Source organism: Salvelinus fontinalis, chromosome 5 (assembly GCF_029448725.1).
Source record: "Salvelinus fontinalis isolate EN_2023a chromosome 5, ASM2944872v1, whole genome shotgun sequence".
NCBI classification, from domain to species: Eukaryota; Metazoa; Chordata; class Actinopteri; order Salmoniformes; family Salmonidae; genus Salvelinus; species Salvelinus fontinalis.
The window spans coordinates 41,294,736-41,308,936 of NC_074669.1; the positions used below are offsets into that span (position 1 = coordinate 41,294,736).

Genomic DNA, 14,201 nt, shown 5'->3' on the forward strand with positions numbered 1-14,201 from the left:
GTAGTAGTAGCAGCCGTCGTCGTAGTAGTAGCAGCGGCAGCAGTAGTAGTAGTAGTAGTAGTAGCAGCAGCAGTAGTAGTAGCAGCAGTAGCAGCAGTAGTAGTAGTAGTAGTAGTAGTAGTAGTAGCAGTAGCAGCAGTAGTAGTAGTAGCAGCAGCAGTCGTAGTCGTAGTAGAAGCGGCAGCAGTAGTAGTAGTAGTAGCAGCAGTAGTAGTAGTAGTAGTAGTAGTAGTAGTAGTAGTAGTAGTAGTAGTAGTAGTAGTAGTAGTAGTAGTAGTAGTAGCAGCAGCAGTCGTAGTCGTAGTAGAAGCAGCTGTTGTAGCAGCAGCAGCAGTAGTAGTAGCAGCAGCAGCAGTCGTAGTAGTAGTAGTAGCAGCAGTCATGGTAGTAGCAGTAGTAGTAGTAGTAGTAGTAGCAGCAGTAGCAGCAGCAGTCGTAGTCGTAGTAGAAGCAGCTGTTGTAGCAATAGTAGTAGCAGCAGCAGCAGTCATAGTCGTAGTAGAAGCAGCTGTTGTAGCAGCAGCAGCAGTAGTAGTAGCAGCAGCAGCAGTCGTAGTAGTAGTAGTAGCAGCAGTCATGGTAGTAGCAGTAGTTGTAGTAGTAACAGCAGCCGTAGTAGTAGTAGTAGTAGTAGTAGTAGTAGTAGTAGTAGTAGTAGTAGTAGTAGTAGTAGCAGCAGTCATAGTAGTAGTAGTAGTAGCAGCAGTCATAGTAGTAGTAGTAGTAGCAGCAGTCATAGTAGTAGTAGTAGCGGCAGTCGTAGTAGCAGTCGTAGCAGCAGCAGTCGTCATAGCAGTAGTAGTCGTCGTAGTAGTAGCAGCAGCAATCGCAGCAGCAGTAGTAGTAGTAGCAGTCGTAGTAGCAGCAGCAGTCGTAGCGGCAGTCGTAGTGGCAGCAGTAGTAGTAGTAGCAGCAGCAGCGGTAGTAGCAGTCGTAGCAGCAGTCGTAGTAGTAGCAGCAGTCGTAGTGATAGCAGCAGTCGTAGTAGCAGCAGTAGTAGTAGCAGCAGTCGTAGCAGCAGTTGTAGCAGCAGCAGTCGTAGCGGCAGTCGCAGTAGCAGCAGTAGTAGCAGTAGTAGCAGTAGCAGCAGTCGTAGTAGCAGCTGCAGTCGTAGGTGTAGCAGCAGCAGTTGTAGCAGCAGCAGTCGTAGCGGCAGTCGCAGTAGTAGCAGTAGCAGCAGTCGTAGTAGTAGCAGCAGTCGTAGGTGTAGCAGCAGCAGTAGCAATAGTAGTAGCAGCAGTCGTAGGTGTAGCAGCAGCAGTAGCAATAGTAGTAGCAGCAGTAGTAGTAGCAGCAGTAGCAGCAGTCGTGGTAGTAGCAGTAGTCGTAGTAGCAGCAGCAGTCGTAGTATTAGCAGCAGTCGTAGTATTAGCAGCAGTCGTAGTATTAGCAGTCATAGCAGTAGTAGCAGCAGCAGTAGTAGTAGCAGCAGTAGCAGCAGTCGTGGTAGTAGCAGTAGTCGTAGTAGCAGCAGCAGTCGTAGTATTAGCAGCAGTCGTAGTATTAGCAGTCGTAGTAGCAGCAGCAGTAGTAGTAGCAGCAGTAGTAGTAGCAGCAGTAGCAGCAGTCGTGGTAGTAGCAGTAGTCGTAGTAGCAGCAGCAGTCGTAGTATTAGCAGCAGTCGTAGTATTAGCAGTCATAGTAGTAGCAGCAGCAGTAGTAGTAGCAGCAGTCGTGGTAGTAGCAGTAGTCGTAGTAGCAGCAGCAGTCGTAGTATTAGCAGCAGTCGTAGTATTAGCAGTCATAGCAGTAGTCATAGTAGTAGTAGCAGCAGCAGTCATAGTAGTAGTAGCAGCAGTCATAGTAGTAGTAGCAGCAGCAGTCGTGGTAGCAGTAGCAGCAGTAGCAGTAGTAGTCGTCGTAGTTATAGTAGCAGCAGTAGTAGTAGTAGCATCAGTAGTAGCAGCAGCAGTAGTAGTCATAGTAGCAGCAGCAGTAGTAGTAGCAGCAGTCGTAGTAGCAGCAGTAGTAGTCATAGTAGCAGCGGCAGTCGTCATAGCAGTAGTAGTCGTCGTAGTTATAGTAGCAGCAGTAGTAGTAGTAGCATCAGTAGTAGCAGCAGCAGTAGTAGTCATAGTAGCAGCAGCAGTAGTAGTCATAGTAGCAGCAGCAGTAGTAGTAGTAGCATCAGTAGTAGCAGCAGCAGTAGTAGTCATAGTAGCAGCAGCAGTAGTAGTCATAGTAGCAGCAGCAGTAGTAGTAGTAGCAGTAGTAGTAGTAGCAGCATCAGTCGTAGTCATAGTAGCAGCATCAGTCGTAGTCATAGTAGCAGCAGCAGCAGTAGTAGCAGCATCAGTCGTAGTCATAGTAGTAGCAGCAGCAGCAGTTGTAGTCATAGTACCAGCATCAGTAGTAGTAGCAGCATCGGGTAGTAGCAGCATCAGTCGTAGTCATAGCAGCAGTAGTAGCAGCATCAGTCATAGTCATGGTAGCGGCATCAGTCGTAGTCATAGCAGCAGTAGTAGCAGCATCAGTCATAGTCATGGTAGTAGCAGCAGCAGTAGTAGCAGCATCAGTCGTAGTCATAGTAGCAGCAGCAGTAGTAGTAGCAGCATCAGTCATAGTAGCAGCAGCAGTAGTAGTAGTCATAGTAGCAGCAGCAGTAGTAGTAGCAGCATCAGTAGTAGCAGTAGTAGCAGCATCAGTCATAGTAGTAGCAGCAGCAGTAGTAGTAGTAGCAGCATCAGTCGTAGTCATAGTAGCAGCATCAGTAGTAGTAGTAGCAGCATCAGTCGTAGTCCTAGTTGCAGCATCAGTAGTAGTAGTAGCAGCATCAGTCGTAGTCATAGTAGCAGCAGCAGTAGTAGCAGCATCGGTCGTAGTCATAGTAGCAGCAGCATCGGTCGTAGTCATAGTAGCAGCATCAGTAGTAGCAGCAGCAGCAGTAGTAGCAGCATCGGTCGTAGTCATAGTAGCAGCATCAGTAGTAGCAGCAGCAGTAGTAGTAGCAGCATCAGTCGTAGTCATAGTAGCATCAGTAGTAGCAGCAGCAGTCCTGTGTGGCTCAGTTGGTAAGAGCGTGGCTCTAGCAATGTCAGCGTCATGGGTTAGATTCCTGCAGGGAAAACGCAGCTGGTAAGATATGGTACACTTGTGTGTTTTTTGTGTTACTTGAGTTCCCGGCTGGAGAAATATAATACGTCACATTTGGGTACTAAATAATTGAGTGATCTCCGTAACTCAGATTGGGAGAGTTGAAATACGATGCTATTTATAGGGCCCAACAGAAAGGTCATTGTAGTGGAGTGACTTTGTGTGTTTAAGCACCGCGTCCACTGCGTCTTGAGGGTTGTTTTTATTCCAGTGGAGTACCGTCGGGGGGGGGGGGGGGGTGTCTGTAATAGAGTTGGTGTGTGTGTGTGTAGGCCTCGCCAGGGCCACAGTGAAGCGTGCTGTCCCTGTCTGATCCAACACGGCCTGAACACACTCCTAATTAGAGGACGTCCTTCCAGGTGCTGACCAGGTTATACTTAGCCGGCCCGCTGACATCCGACACACACACACACTCCACCATCGAGCCTGCCCGCTGACATCTGACAGTGTGACATTTCCAGCTGGTGGTGCTGCCGCGACCCCTAACCCCTTGACGTGAAAGTCACTGTCCCCCTTTCGCAGGCCTCCCACTAGGCCTCACGCCCCCCCCCCCCCCCCACTACCAGCCTCCACCAGCACAGCCCAGTGGCACAGCATGGGCGGTTTAGGTCTAGCAGGTCCACCCACAGGGAGGTTCTGCCAGTGTGGCTCCTGTCCTCCCTTACCTGAGCCCTCTGTCCCTCCGGCGTGCATCATCATTAATCAGATGGCCGGAGCGGCCGCAGATTTATGACACGTGAGGGTGGGGGTGGCCCCGCGGCAGGCCTGTGGAGGCCGGAGATGTTAGGTGTGACGGTAGGGGGTGAGGAGAGGGTGAGATGGGGTGAGTGAGGAGCTGGTGAGGGGGGGGTGAGCAGGGGAGCGGATCTATAGTGGGGCCGGAGGAAACAGGACAGCCGTCGGCCCAAGAGTGATAACAGACCCAAGTGTGTGTGTGTGAGAGAGAGGCAGTGAGAGACAGAGTAAGAGAACCATCACCACAAAGCATTGAGGCACCGTGGTCTCTGTGTTTTCTTGGCGGAGATCAGAAGTTGCTCTATGTCTATTTATTAATTATTCATCTAAGGCGGGATTAGATGTGACCCAGTTTCCCTACAAACACACACACACACACACACACACACACACACACACACACACACACACACACACACACACACACACACACACACACACACACACACACACACACACACACACACACACACACACACACCTACACACCAAAGTGTATCTACACTCTGCAGATAATATTTAGTTTCATTATTATCTGTGTATTAGCAAGCCTAACTTAACTCAATGGCTTTTTGGTGTGTGTGTGTGAGAAATAAAGATGGAGAGAGAGAAGAGGAGTGGATGTGGTTAGAGATGCCCTGCGGACCTGGACAGAGTGAGAGAGTCAGTCATTAGGTCCTACCATCTGTGCTGGCCCACTGTGCTCCAGGACTCTAGGATTCACTGTTCACTGGTGGTCCAGACCAGGGACTTGTAGTTCTCTCTCTAAATAACAGAACGCTTCCAAAACCTACTCTCATCCTCAATCTGATCGGCTTTCTCTCTCTCTCACACATGTTAACGGTCAGTGTGACTATGTTCCTGTGTGACTTTGTGTGTGTGTGTGTGTGTGTGTGTGTGTGTGTGTGGTTTGAGGTACAAACTAAGATCACAGAAGACAGTAGAATGCAGACACATGGCCACGTGTTGTAACCAGCGTTATGTTATTGTTGGGTTTATGTGATCAGCTGTCACATGGAGAAAACCCCAGTTGAACCCTGCTCTTCTGCCACAGTCCACACTGTATCATTCCACAAATAGTTGAGGATCTCTCACACACAACCCTCCTCAACCCTCTCTCTGTCTACCCTCTCTCTGTCCTCGTCGTCCCTCTCATTCCTCTTGACCCTCACCTCTCTCACCAATCTGGCTCTACTCTCTCCCTTTTCTCTCTACCTCTTCCCCTCTCTCCTCTTTCATTTGTCCTCTTCCCCTCTCTCCTTCTCACCTTTTCCTCCTCTCCAACCTTCTCGCTATCCTCTAACTCTCTCTCGCTCTCTCTAACCCCCCCCTCTTTCTCTAACCCTCTCCCCCTCTCTCTCTCTGTATAGCGGCCAACCAGAAGGAAGCCCTGAAGGCTCCACAGTCCTTCCATCTGAAGCAGGAACCCCGGGCAGAGGAAGAGGAGGAAGAGGTGCGGAGGAGCCCCCGGAGCCAGCCCAGCTACTCCTCCTTCTACCAGGAGCAGGGCGCGGCGCTGGGGGCCACAGGGCCAGCAGAGGTCACAGCAGACAGTGGGAGCCACAGGGGGACCCTGAAGAGACGGGAGGGAAGCCCCATGGGGAACAAGAACAGTCTCCTCAGCCAGGACATCAACTTCAAGGTGGCGTCGGAGCTGCTGATGAAGCTATCAGGTAAGGTAATGGGCTGTGTGTGTGGGTTGGGGGGAGGTATTTTGTGTGTGTGTGTTCCGGGTTAGAAGTTATGTTTTTTGACAGCACAATACACACATTCACAGACAATTTTATTATAAAAAATAATTAGAACGTAATTGATATTTCTCTATATAGGATAGTGAAAGTAGAGATTGGATTGAATTCAAATGAGCTCCACAAACCTTAACTTGACCTATGTACTGACAAGACGTGCAAGTCTTTTAAAACTCTACTTAGTGATCTCGCACATCTGAGTATATAATTCACCCATGTTGATCTGGAGATTGCAGTGAAAGGGTAGTCCTCAATCTATTCTGCTCTTGACTGGGTCAACATGGTACAATTAGTGCCTTAAATCAGCCAATAGGAATGAATCCATAGAGAGGTCAAAGGTGACCCAGGTCCCTGCCATGTAATGACATGGGTAAAAGCATTGTATATAGAGAAGTAAAATGGAACCGTTGTCAAAGGTGAGGCCCAGTACAGGTGAAAACCATTGTACTGTCAAATGTTTATGTCTCTTACACTGAGACTCAAAGCTCTCTATTTTGGCACCAAAGCCTTTGTGTCTTCCCATGGTAATATCCAGGTCAAAGTCTTCTCTCAACACCTCTGTTCACTTTCTCTCCCTCCTGCGTCTTCCTCTCCACTTCCTTCTGTTTTTATTTTTCTCTCTCCCCCGGTTTCTGTTCTCTCTCTTTCCCTCCTCCTCCTCCCCAAGTTTTTTGGGTGGAAGATGGGCAGAAGGGTCAATTATTTTTCATGTTGTTCAGTCAATATCCTTTTCCCGTCCTGCGGTCCCCCGTCCGAAACAAACCAATCGATGGCTGCTGGGTCCATCTCCAACGGTGCGCTACAGTGAGCCTCAAACCTGGCCACCTCTCACCCTCGCCCCTCTCTATGAAAACAGAGATGGCGGAGGGAAGAAAGAACACCCTGTCCTAAACCGTCTTCTAGTTTTAGCATGTTCTCTGTTATTTCTGCTGCAGTACAGGTTATGTCATACGAGAGGCCCCTCTCACCCTCGACTATATGAGACAGAGATAGTGAAAGGATGGAAGGACTGAAAAGAACACCCTGTTCTGGACCGTGTGCTAGATTTAGCATGTTTCATGTTATTCGCTGCTATGGAATTACAGTGTGTTATCACGAAAGTGTAGCCTATCTGCTTATTTTATTTTCAGCTGAAAGTATGGTCAAGTGTGTGGCACAGATCAAGCGTGTGTGTTTGTCCACAGTGTGAGAGCTGAGTGTGTCTCTCCGCTAATCAAGTGTCTAATTGGTTCAAGTGTGTGTCTGTGTGTAGCTTGTAGGTTGTGTGTGCTGTAGGTGTTGGTGGTGGGTGGGTGATCTCTTGATTTCATGTAATTCCATGCTCCGAGGGAGCAGTACTGTGTGTGTGTGTGTTTGCCGCGGGGTGTGTAGTGTAACACAGCAGTTGATAACAGTACAGTGATCTCTCAGCTCCAATGCCCCATATCTCATCCTGTACCCTCACACACCAGCTGCCATTGTTCTGTTCTCTTGTTCTCTCTGGGTCACCCTGTGTCTACAGTGAGTCATAGTCACTGCCTGGGAGCGCTGCTACACTATACACTACATTACACCACACACACACTATACATTTCGTGTGTGTCTGTGTGTGTGCGCGACAGAGATGGTGAGTGTGAGAGAGAGAGTTGAAGAGAGAGGAGGTGGGAAGTCTGAGTGATTCCTCCACTACTGCTGCTTGTCCTTTGTTCTGTTTCCTCACCTCATCATTCCCCACCTCTGGGCTGACATGCTCACCACACCACCACATCCTCCTTTAGCCTCCGCTAGCATTCAGAGCCCAAGCCGCTAGCCTGTCAGTGTAGTTTAACATTGGCCAGTTAGCCTGTTAGCCTTTGTAATTTAGCAGCATGCGGCGAGAAAAATTAAGGATTCTAGCTTTAATACTTCAAATATCTTTCATTGTGCTCACCCCCCCGGAGCTTAGTAGAGAGAGTAGTGCCGTCGTCCATTGTCATGACAACAGCAGCGGGGTCGTCTGAGGGAGTAGGAGAGAAGGTTGTCTTGTGTGATGGCTGTGACAGTGAGTCTGGCCCCTCAGTCAGACGGCCTTGAGGTTAGAGAGAGGAACGGGGGAGGAGGGGGGGGGGGAGGCCAAGGGGAAGGTCAACTCCATATGAGTCATCTGCGTCACATGGCCACGAGGTTCCAAGGGCGTCTACTCCGTCACCTCTGACCCCTTGCCGAGGTCAACTCCGGCGCAGGGAGGCACGCTGTTGGCTGAAAAAGTCACATGGGTGCGATTGAGCACAGATAGAAAAAAAAACTGGAGATCTTACAATAGATCGGTTAAATGGATTGTTACCGGAGAGGCTCCGCCTTAAACCCACTAATATGGAATAGGCTAGATGTAATTAAATGACCGGACTAGCTCATTTTCAGTTGACCAAGACAACCATCAGGAGAGCAAGGAGGACTGGCATCAAAACTGGCCATTGTGAACTGTAATGTGTCGCATCACTGCTTTAACTAGGTCACTTCTGTTTCTCTCTCTTTTTCGCTCTTTCTCTCTCTCTCCTTATCAAATGACGGTGGTGGCGGTAGCGCCCTGTCTCCACCCCCCACATCTGTTTTAAAACATGCTGTTAGCACGGTTAGCGTCTAGGGGCTAATTACAGTAGGGCTAAACAGTCCCCGGCGCTGCTGGCTAACGCCTGCTAGTGCCTGTTAGCAGATGGGTACTGGTATAGAGGGTACAGAAGGACATCAGGGGACTGGGAGGATGGGGGGTATGGGGGGGTACAGTGCCTTGAGTGATACCCTTTGTTCCAGGCAGGCAGGCTGGCAAAGTGTGGGTGATGATGTCCCTGCCACCCACTGTCCCTGGTTCCATCTCCCCCTACCCCCCACCATGGGTGTGAAATCACACCCTTCTCCTAGCAGTGAACCTATTTCCGTCCCAATATATCCCCCTCCGTTTCGTCTTTCATCACCCTCAGCGCCCAAGGTCATTACCTTGCTAATTAAGACGAGTGTACCTGACATGGCGTCCCAGTTGGGGTCGTGTGGTTACAGTGATGTGGGCTGTAGTAGAACCTGATGACGTGTGGTTACAGTGATGTGGGCTGTAGTAGAACCTGATGACGTGTGGTTACAGTGATGTGGGCTGTAGTAGAACCTGATGACGTGTGGTTACAGTGATGTGGGCTGTAGTAGAACCTGATGACGTGTGGTTACAGGGATGTGGGCTGTAGTAGAACCTGATGACGTGTTGTCAAAGTGATTGGACTAGAGGATACACTCTCACACGCATATACAGACCAGAATAGGAAAAAGCAGGGGCGTAACTTTCACTGGGAAAGACATTCCAGGTTATGTTGGTTGAGAGAATGCCAAGAGTGTGCAAAGCTGTCATCAAGGCAAAGGGTGGCTACTTTGAAGAATCTCAAATATAAAATATATTTTGATTTGTTTAACACTTTTTTGGTTACTACATGATTCCATAGCTTTAGTGTGTGTGTGTGTGTGTGTGTGTGTGTGTGTGTGTGTGTGTGTGTGTGTGTGTGTGTGTGTGTGTGTGTGTGTGTGTGTGTGTGTGTGTGTGTGTGTGTGTGTGTGTGTGTGTGTGTGTGTGTGTGTGTGTGTGTGTGTGTGTGTGTATACATACACAGTGGGGAGAACAAGTATTTGATACACTGCCGATTTTGCCGGTTTTCCTACTTACAAAGCATGTAGAGGTCTGTAATTTTTATCATAGGTACACTTCAACTGTGAGAGACGGAATCTAAACAAAAATCCAGAAAATCACATTGTATGATTTTTAAGTAATTAATTTGCATTTTATTGGCTGTTTTTCTTTTCCCATGATGTCAAGCAAAGAGGCACTGAGTTTGAAGGTAGGCCTTGAAATACAGCTACAGGTACACCTCCAATTGATTCAAATTATGTCAATTAGCCTATCAGAAGCTTCTAAAGCCATGACATCATTTTTTGGAATTTTCCAAGCTGTTTAAAACTTCTAATGGATCCCTTCGCGCGCCAATCCCTTTAGCGGGATCGATTTGACAACACCCAGTGAAATTGCAACGCGACAAATTCCAAAACAGAAATACTCATAAGAATTCATAAAGCATACAAGTGTTATCGGTTTAAAGATTAACTTTGTGCTAATCTAACCACAGTGTCAGATTTCAAAAAGGCTTTACGGCGAAAGCAGACCATGCGATTATCTGAGGACAGCGCACAGCATACCAACATATGAAAATCATATTTCAACCAGGCAGGTGCTACACAAAAGTCAGAAATAACAATATAATTCATGCCTTACCTTTTGAAGATTTTCTTCTGTTGGCACTCCAAAATGTACCATAAACATCACAATTTTTTTTTTGTTCGATAAATTGCTTCTTTATATCCCAAAAATTTCCATTTATTTGGCGCGTTTGATTCAGAAAAACCCCGGGTCCAACTCGCCCAACATGCCTACAAAGTATCTAATAAGTTACCTGTAAACTTGGTCCAAACATTTCAAACAACGTTCCTAATCCAAATTTATGTATCCTAAAACGTAAATAATCAATCAAATTTAAGACTGGAAATACTGTGCTCAATATCGGACGAAAACAAAGTGAAACACGTTCCAGGTCGTGGGCACCAAAACATTAGAGTGCACCTGGAGCGACACATGGAAATAACAGAGCTACTTCTTCATTTCTCAAAGGAAAAACATTAACCAATTTCTAAAGGCTGTTGACTAGTGGAAGCCATAGGAATTTCAAGCATATTTCTATTAAAAAGGGATTGCCATAGAAACGAATGGAAAACAGATTGAGCTCAAAAAAATGTTTTCCTGGATGGATTGTGCCCGGGATTTCGCCTGCCAAATCAGTTCTGTTATACTCACAGACATTATTCAAACATTTTAGAAACTATCCAAATCTACTAATAACATGCATATCCTAGCTTCTAGGCCTGAGTAGCAGGCAGTTTACTTTTGGCACACTTTTCATCCGGACGTGAAAATACTGCCCCCTAGCCCAAAGAGGTTTTAAAGGCACAGTCAACTTAGTGTATGTAAACTTCTGACACACTGCAATTGTGATACAGTGAAATAATCTGTCTAAACAATTGTTGGGAAAATTACTTGTTTCATGCACAAAGTACAGTCGTGGCCAAAAGTTTTGAGAATGACACAAATATTAATTTTCACAAAGTCTGCTGCCTCAGTTTGTATGATGGCAATTTGCATATACTCCAGAATGTTATGAAGAGTGATCAGATGAATAGCAATTAATTACAAAGTCCCTCTTTGCCATGCAAATGAACTGAATCCCCAAAAAACCCTTCCACTGCATTTCAGCCCTGCCACAAAAGGACCAGCTGACATCATGTCAGTGATTCTCTCGTTAACACAGGTGTGAGTGTTGACGAGGACAAGGGTGGAGATCACTCTGTCATGCTGATTGAGTTCGAATAACAGACTGGAAGCTTCAAAAGGAGGGTGGTGATTGGAATCATTGTTCTTCCTCTGTCAACCATGGTTACCTGCAAGGTAACACGTGTCGTCATCATTGCTTTGCACAAAAAGGGCCTCACAGGCAAGGATATTGCTGCCAGTAAGATTGCACCTAAATCAGCCATTTATCGGATCATCAAGAACTTCAAGGAGAGTGGTTATTCTGCAAAAGGTACAGGGATTGGACTGCTGAGGACTGGGGTAAAGTAATTTTCTCTGATGAATCCCCTTTCCGATTGTTTGGGGCATCTGGAAAAAAGCTTGTCCGGAGAAGACAAGGTGAGCGCTACCATCAGTCCTGTGTCATACCAACAGTAAAGCGTCCTGAGAACATTCATGTGTGAGGTTGCTTCTCAGCCAAGGGAGTGGGCTCACTCGCCATTTTGCCTAAGAACACAGCCATGAATAAAGAATGGTACCAACACATCCTCCGAGAGCAACTTCTCCCAACCATCCAGGAACAGTTTGGTGACGAACAATGCCTTTTCAGCATGATGGAGCACCTTGCCATAAGGCAAAAGTGATAACGAAGTGGCTCGGGGAACAAAACATCTATATTTTGGGGCCATGGCCAGAAAACTCCCCAGACCTTATTCCCATTGAGAACTTGTTGTCAATCCTCAAGAGGCGGGTGGACAAAACCCCACAAATTCTGACAAACTCCAAGCATTGATTATGCAAGAATGGGCTGCCATCAGTCAGGATGTGGCCCAGAAGTTAATTGACAGCATGCCAGGGCGTATTGCAGAGGTCTTGAAAAAGAAGGGTCAACACTGCAAATATTGACTCTTTCCATCAACTTCATGTAATTGCCAATAAAAGCCTTTTACACTTATGAAATACTTGTTACTATGGAATACTGAAGTATAATTACGTCTGACAAAAATATCTAAAGACACTGAGGCAGGTGCACAAATTTGTTTACATCCCTGTTAGTGAGTATTTCTCCTTTGCCAAGATATGCCACCTGTCAGGTGGATGGATTATCAAGAAGCTGATTAAACATGATGATCATTACGCAGGTGCGACCAGCCACCCGGACAGCTGGTGCAACTGAGAAGTGTTTCTGTCTGTAATAAAACCCCTTTGTGGGGAAAAACTCATTCTGATTGACTTTGCCTGGCTCCCCAGTCAGTGAGCCTGGCTCCCAAGTGGGTGGGCCCATGCCCTTCCAGGCCCGACCCATGGCTGTGCCCCTGCCCAGTCATGTGAAATCCATCGATTAGGACCTAATGAATGTATTTCAGTGGACTGATTTCCTTAAATGAACTGTAACTCAGTAAAAATCGTTGAAATTGTTGCATGTTCCGTTTATTTTGTTTCAGTGTAGTTTAAACCGTACACTGACAATCAATTGTCCACACGTACTGCATAACAATAATTGATTGGATTTATGAAGTGTAGGAATACATGTTAATGTAGCCCAAGTGGTGGGTGGGAGGACATGACCCTGCCGTTTCATTTCATCACCACTGCACTGCTGTATCCTGATGCTAAGCCTGTTCCACTCTGCCTCAGTGCCCTGTCCGTGCCCTCTCTGTGCCCTCCTCCCTCCCTTTCTCCTTCATTTCCTCCCTCCCTGGTAGATCTAGTCTTATAGTGGCACTGATATCTTTAGGCACTCATCCCCTTAGGTGGCTATTGGGTCTTTGAACCCCCCCCCACCCACCCCTCTCTCTCTGTAACAAACACACCACTCTCCATTAGTCTCAGTGCAAGTGTTGCATCATCATTGTACTGAATTATTGAACGCTACACTACCAGCAGATCTGGGAACAGATGTAGCAGCAGTATCACCCCTCCCGCTCCCGGCTGAATAAGAGGTAACTGGTCTAAGATCAGTCTCTGTCTGCTGCAGGCTAGGCTGCTGCTGCTGCTGTTTCGCTCCCCAGCTGACATGTTGTCTTCCACCACTGCATCCTTTTGAAGCAGCTGAACTCTTCACCCCTTTCTGACTGAGCAGGTCGACCAGAGAGGGAGAGCGAGGGGATGAGGAGAGAGGATGTCATCTTATGACTCCTCCTCGTATCCATCTCCTTCTCTAGCTCACTCATCTTTCTTCCTTCTCTCTCACCCTCAGGGTGTTCCTCTCCCTGGCACTCTCCTCCTTTTTTAATCCTTTCCTCTCATCCTCTCTTCCTCCCTCACGGCATCCATGTGTCTCTCCCAGCTCATCTCTCTATTCCCCCTCTGTCGATGCATCAAAGGTATACCTCGCAGAATGATAAGATAGCTTTACATGTGTTGAATCGGTAATGGCGTGGCTCTCTGGCTGTTAGCTGTAGGGCTTTACTGCTAGTCCTCTCCTCATCTACGTACACGCACACAGTCAGACTGGCTGTACGTTCTGATTGGAGCAGACGCCGAAGGTCAAAGGTGAACAGCGAAACAGAGCAGTGCAGTCATTTTCACTCCGTCTCAAAAATTAATAATGCATTGTCAAGTTAAAGCAGACATGTATTTGTCTGATAAAATGTGGTATGTACAGTGTGTTAATATTAACCTGATATAGAGAGATTACAGTATACTAGATAGCATATGACTGTCTCTAAAGATACAGAATATATTAGCATGTAGCCTGAACACAATCCACACAATGTCAACATAATATACATTGGACTATGTATAACCTACCTGTGTCATACTTTGAACGGATAAGGTATATGACAAAGTCAAGTTAACGTGATATCTATACATTAGACCAGGGTTTTCCAAACCTGTTCCTGGAGAGATACCTTCCTGTAGGTTTTCACTCCAACCCTAATCTAGTGCACCTGCTTCTAATAAATATCTGGTTGATAAACTGAATCAGGTTAGTTACAACCGGGGTTGGAGGGAAAAACCTACAGGAGGGTATCTCTCCAGGAACAGGGTTGGAGAGCCCTGCGTTAGACCGTACATAGCCTGCCTGTGTACATTGAGAGCATTACAGTGTATGGTACCATACAACACCGTATATGATCAGTCAGAGCTGTGCAAGTGAGAGATTCTACACAACAGTACAGAGGTAGTGGGAGTTATCAGGTCACAACCCCTCTACTTGCTGTTAGAGGTGAACTGGTGTAGTGTTCCACTGCTCCTACACTAGAGGGGACGATACACACACACACACACACACACACACACACACACACACACACACACACACACACACACACACACACACACACACA

General features: G+C 47.0%; 1 protein-coding gene across 4 annotated transcripts in view; it reads left to right on the forward strand.

Moving 5' to 3' along the window:
• Nucleotides 1-14,201, forward strand: part of LOC129855592 (zinc finger protein 827-like) — a gene marked incomplete at its 5' end in the record, with an annotated part of 69,459 nt that overhangs the window by 19,894 nt on the left and 35,364 nt on the right. For all 4 annotated transcript variants that reach the window (XM_055923420.1, XM_055923421.1, XM_055923423.1 and 1 more), the window contains 1 exon segment: nucleotides 5,199-5,501. In XM_055923420.1, coding sequence (XP_055779395.1) covers nucleotides 5,199-5,501 — 303 coding nt within the window.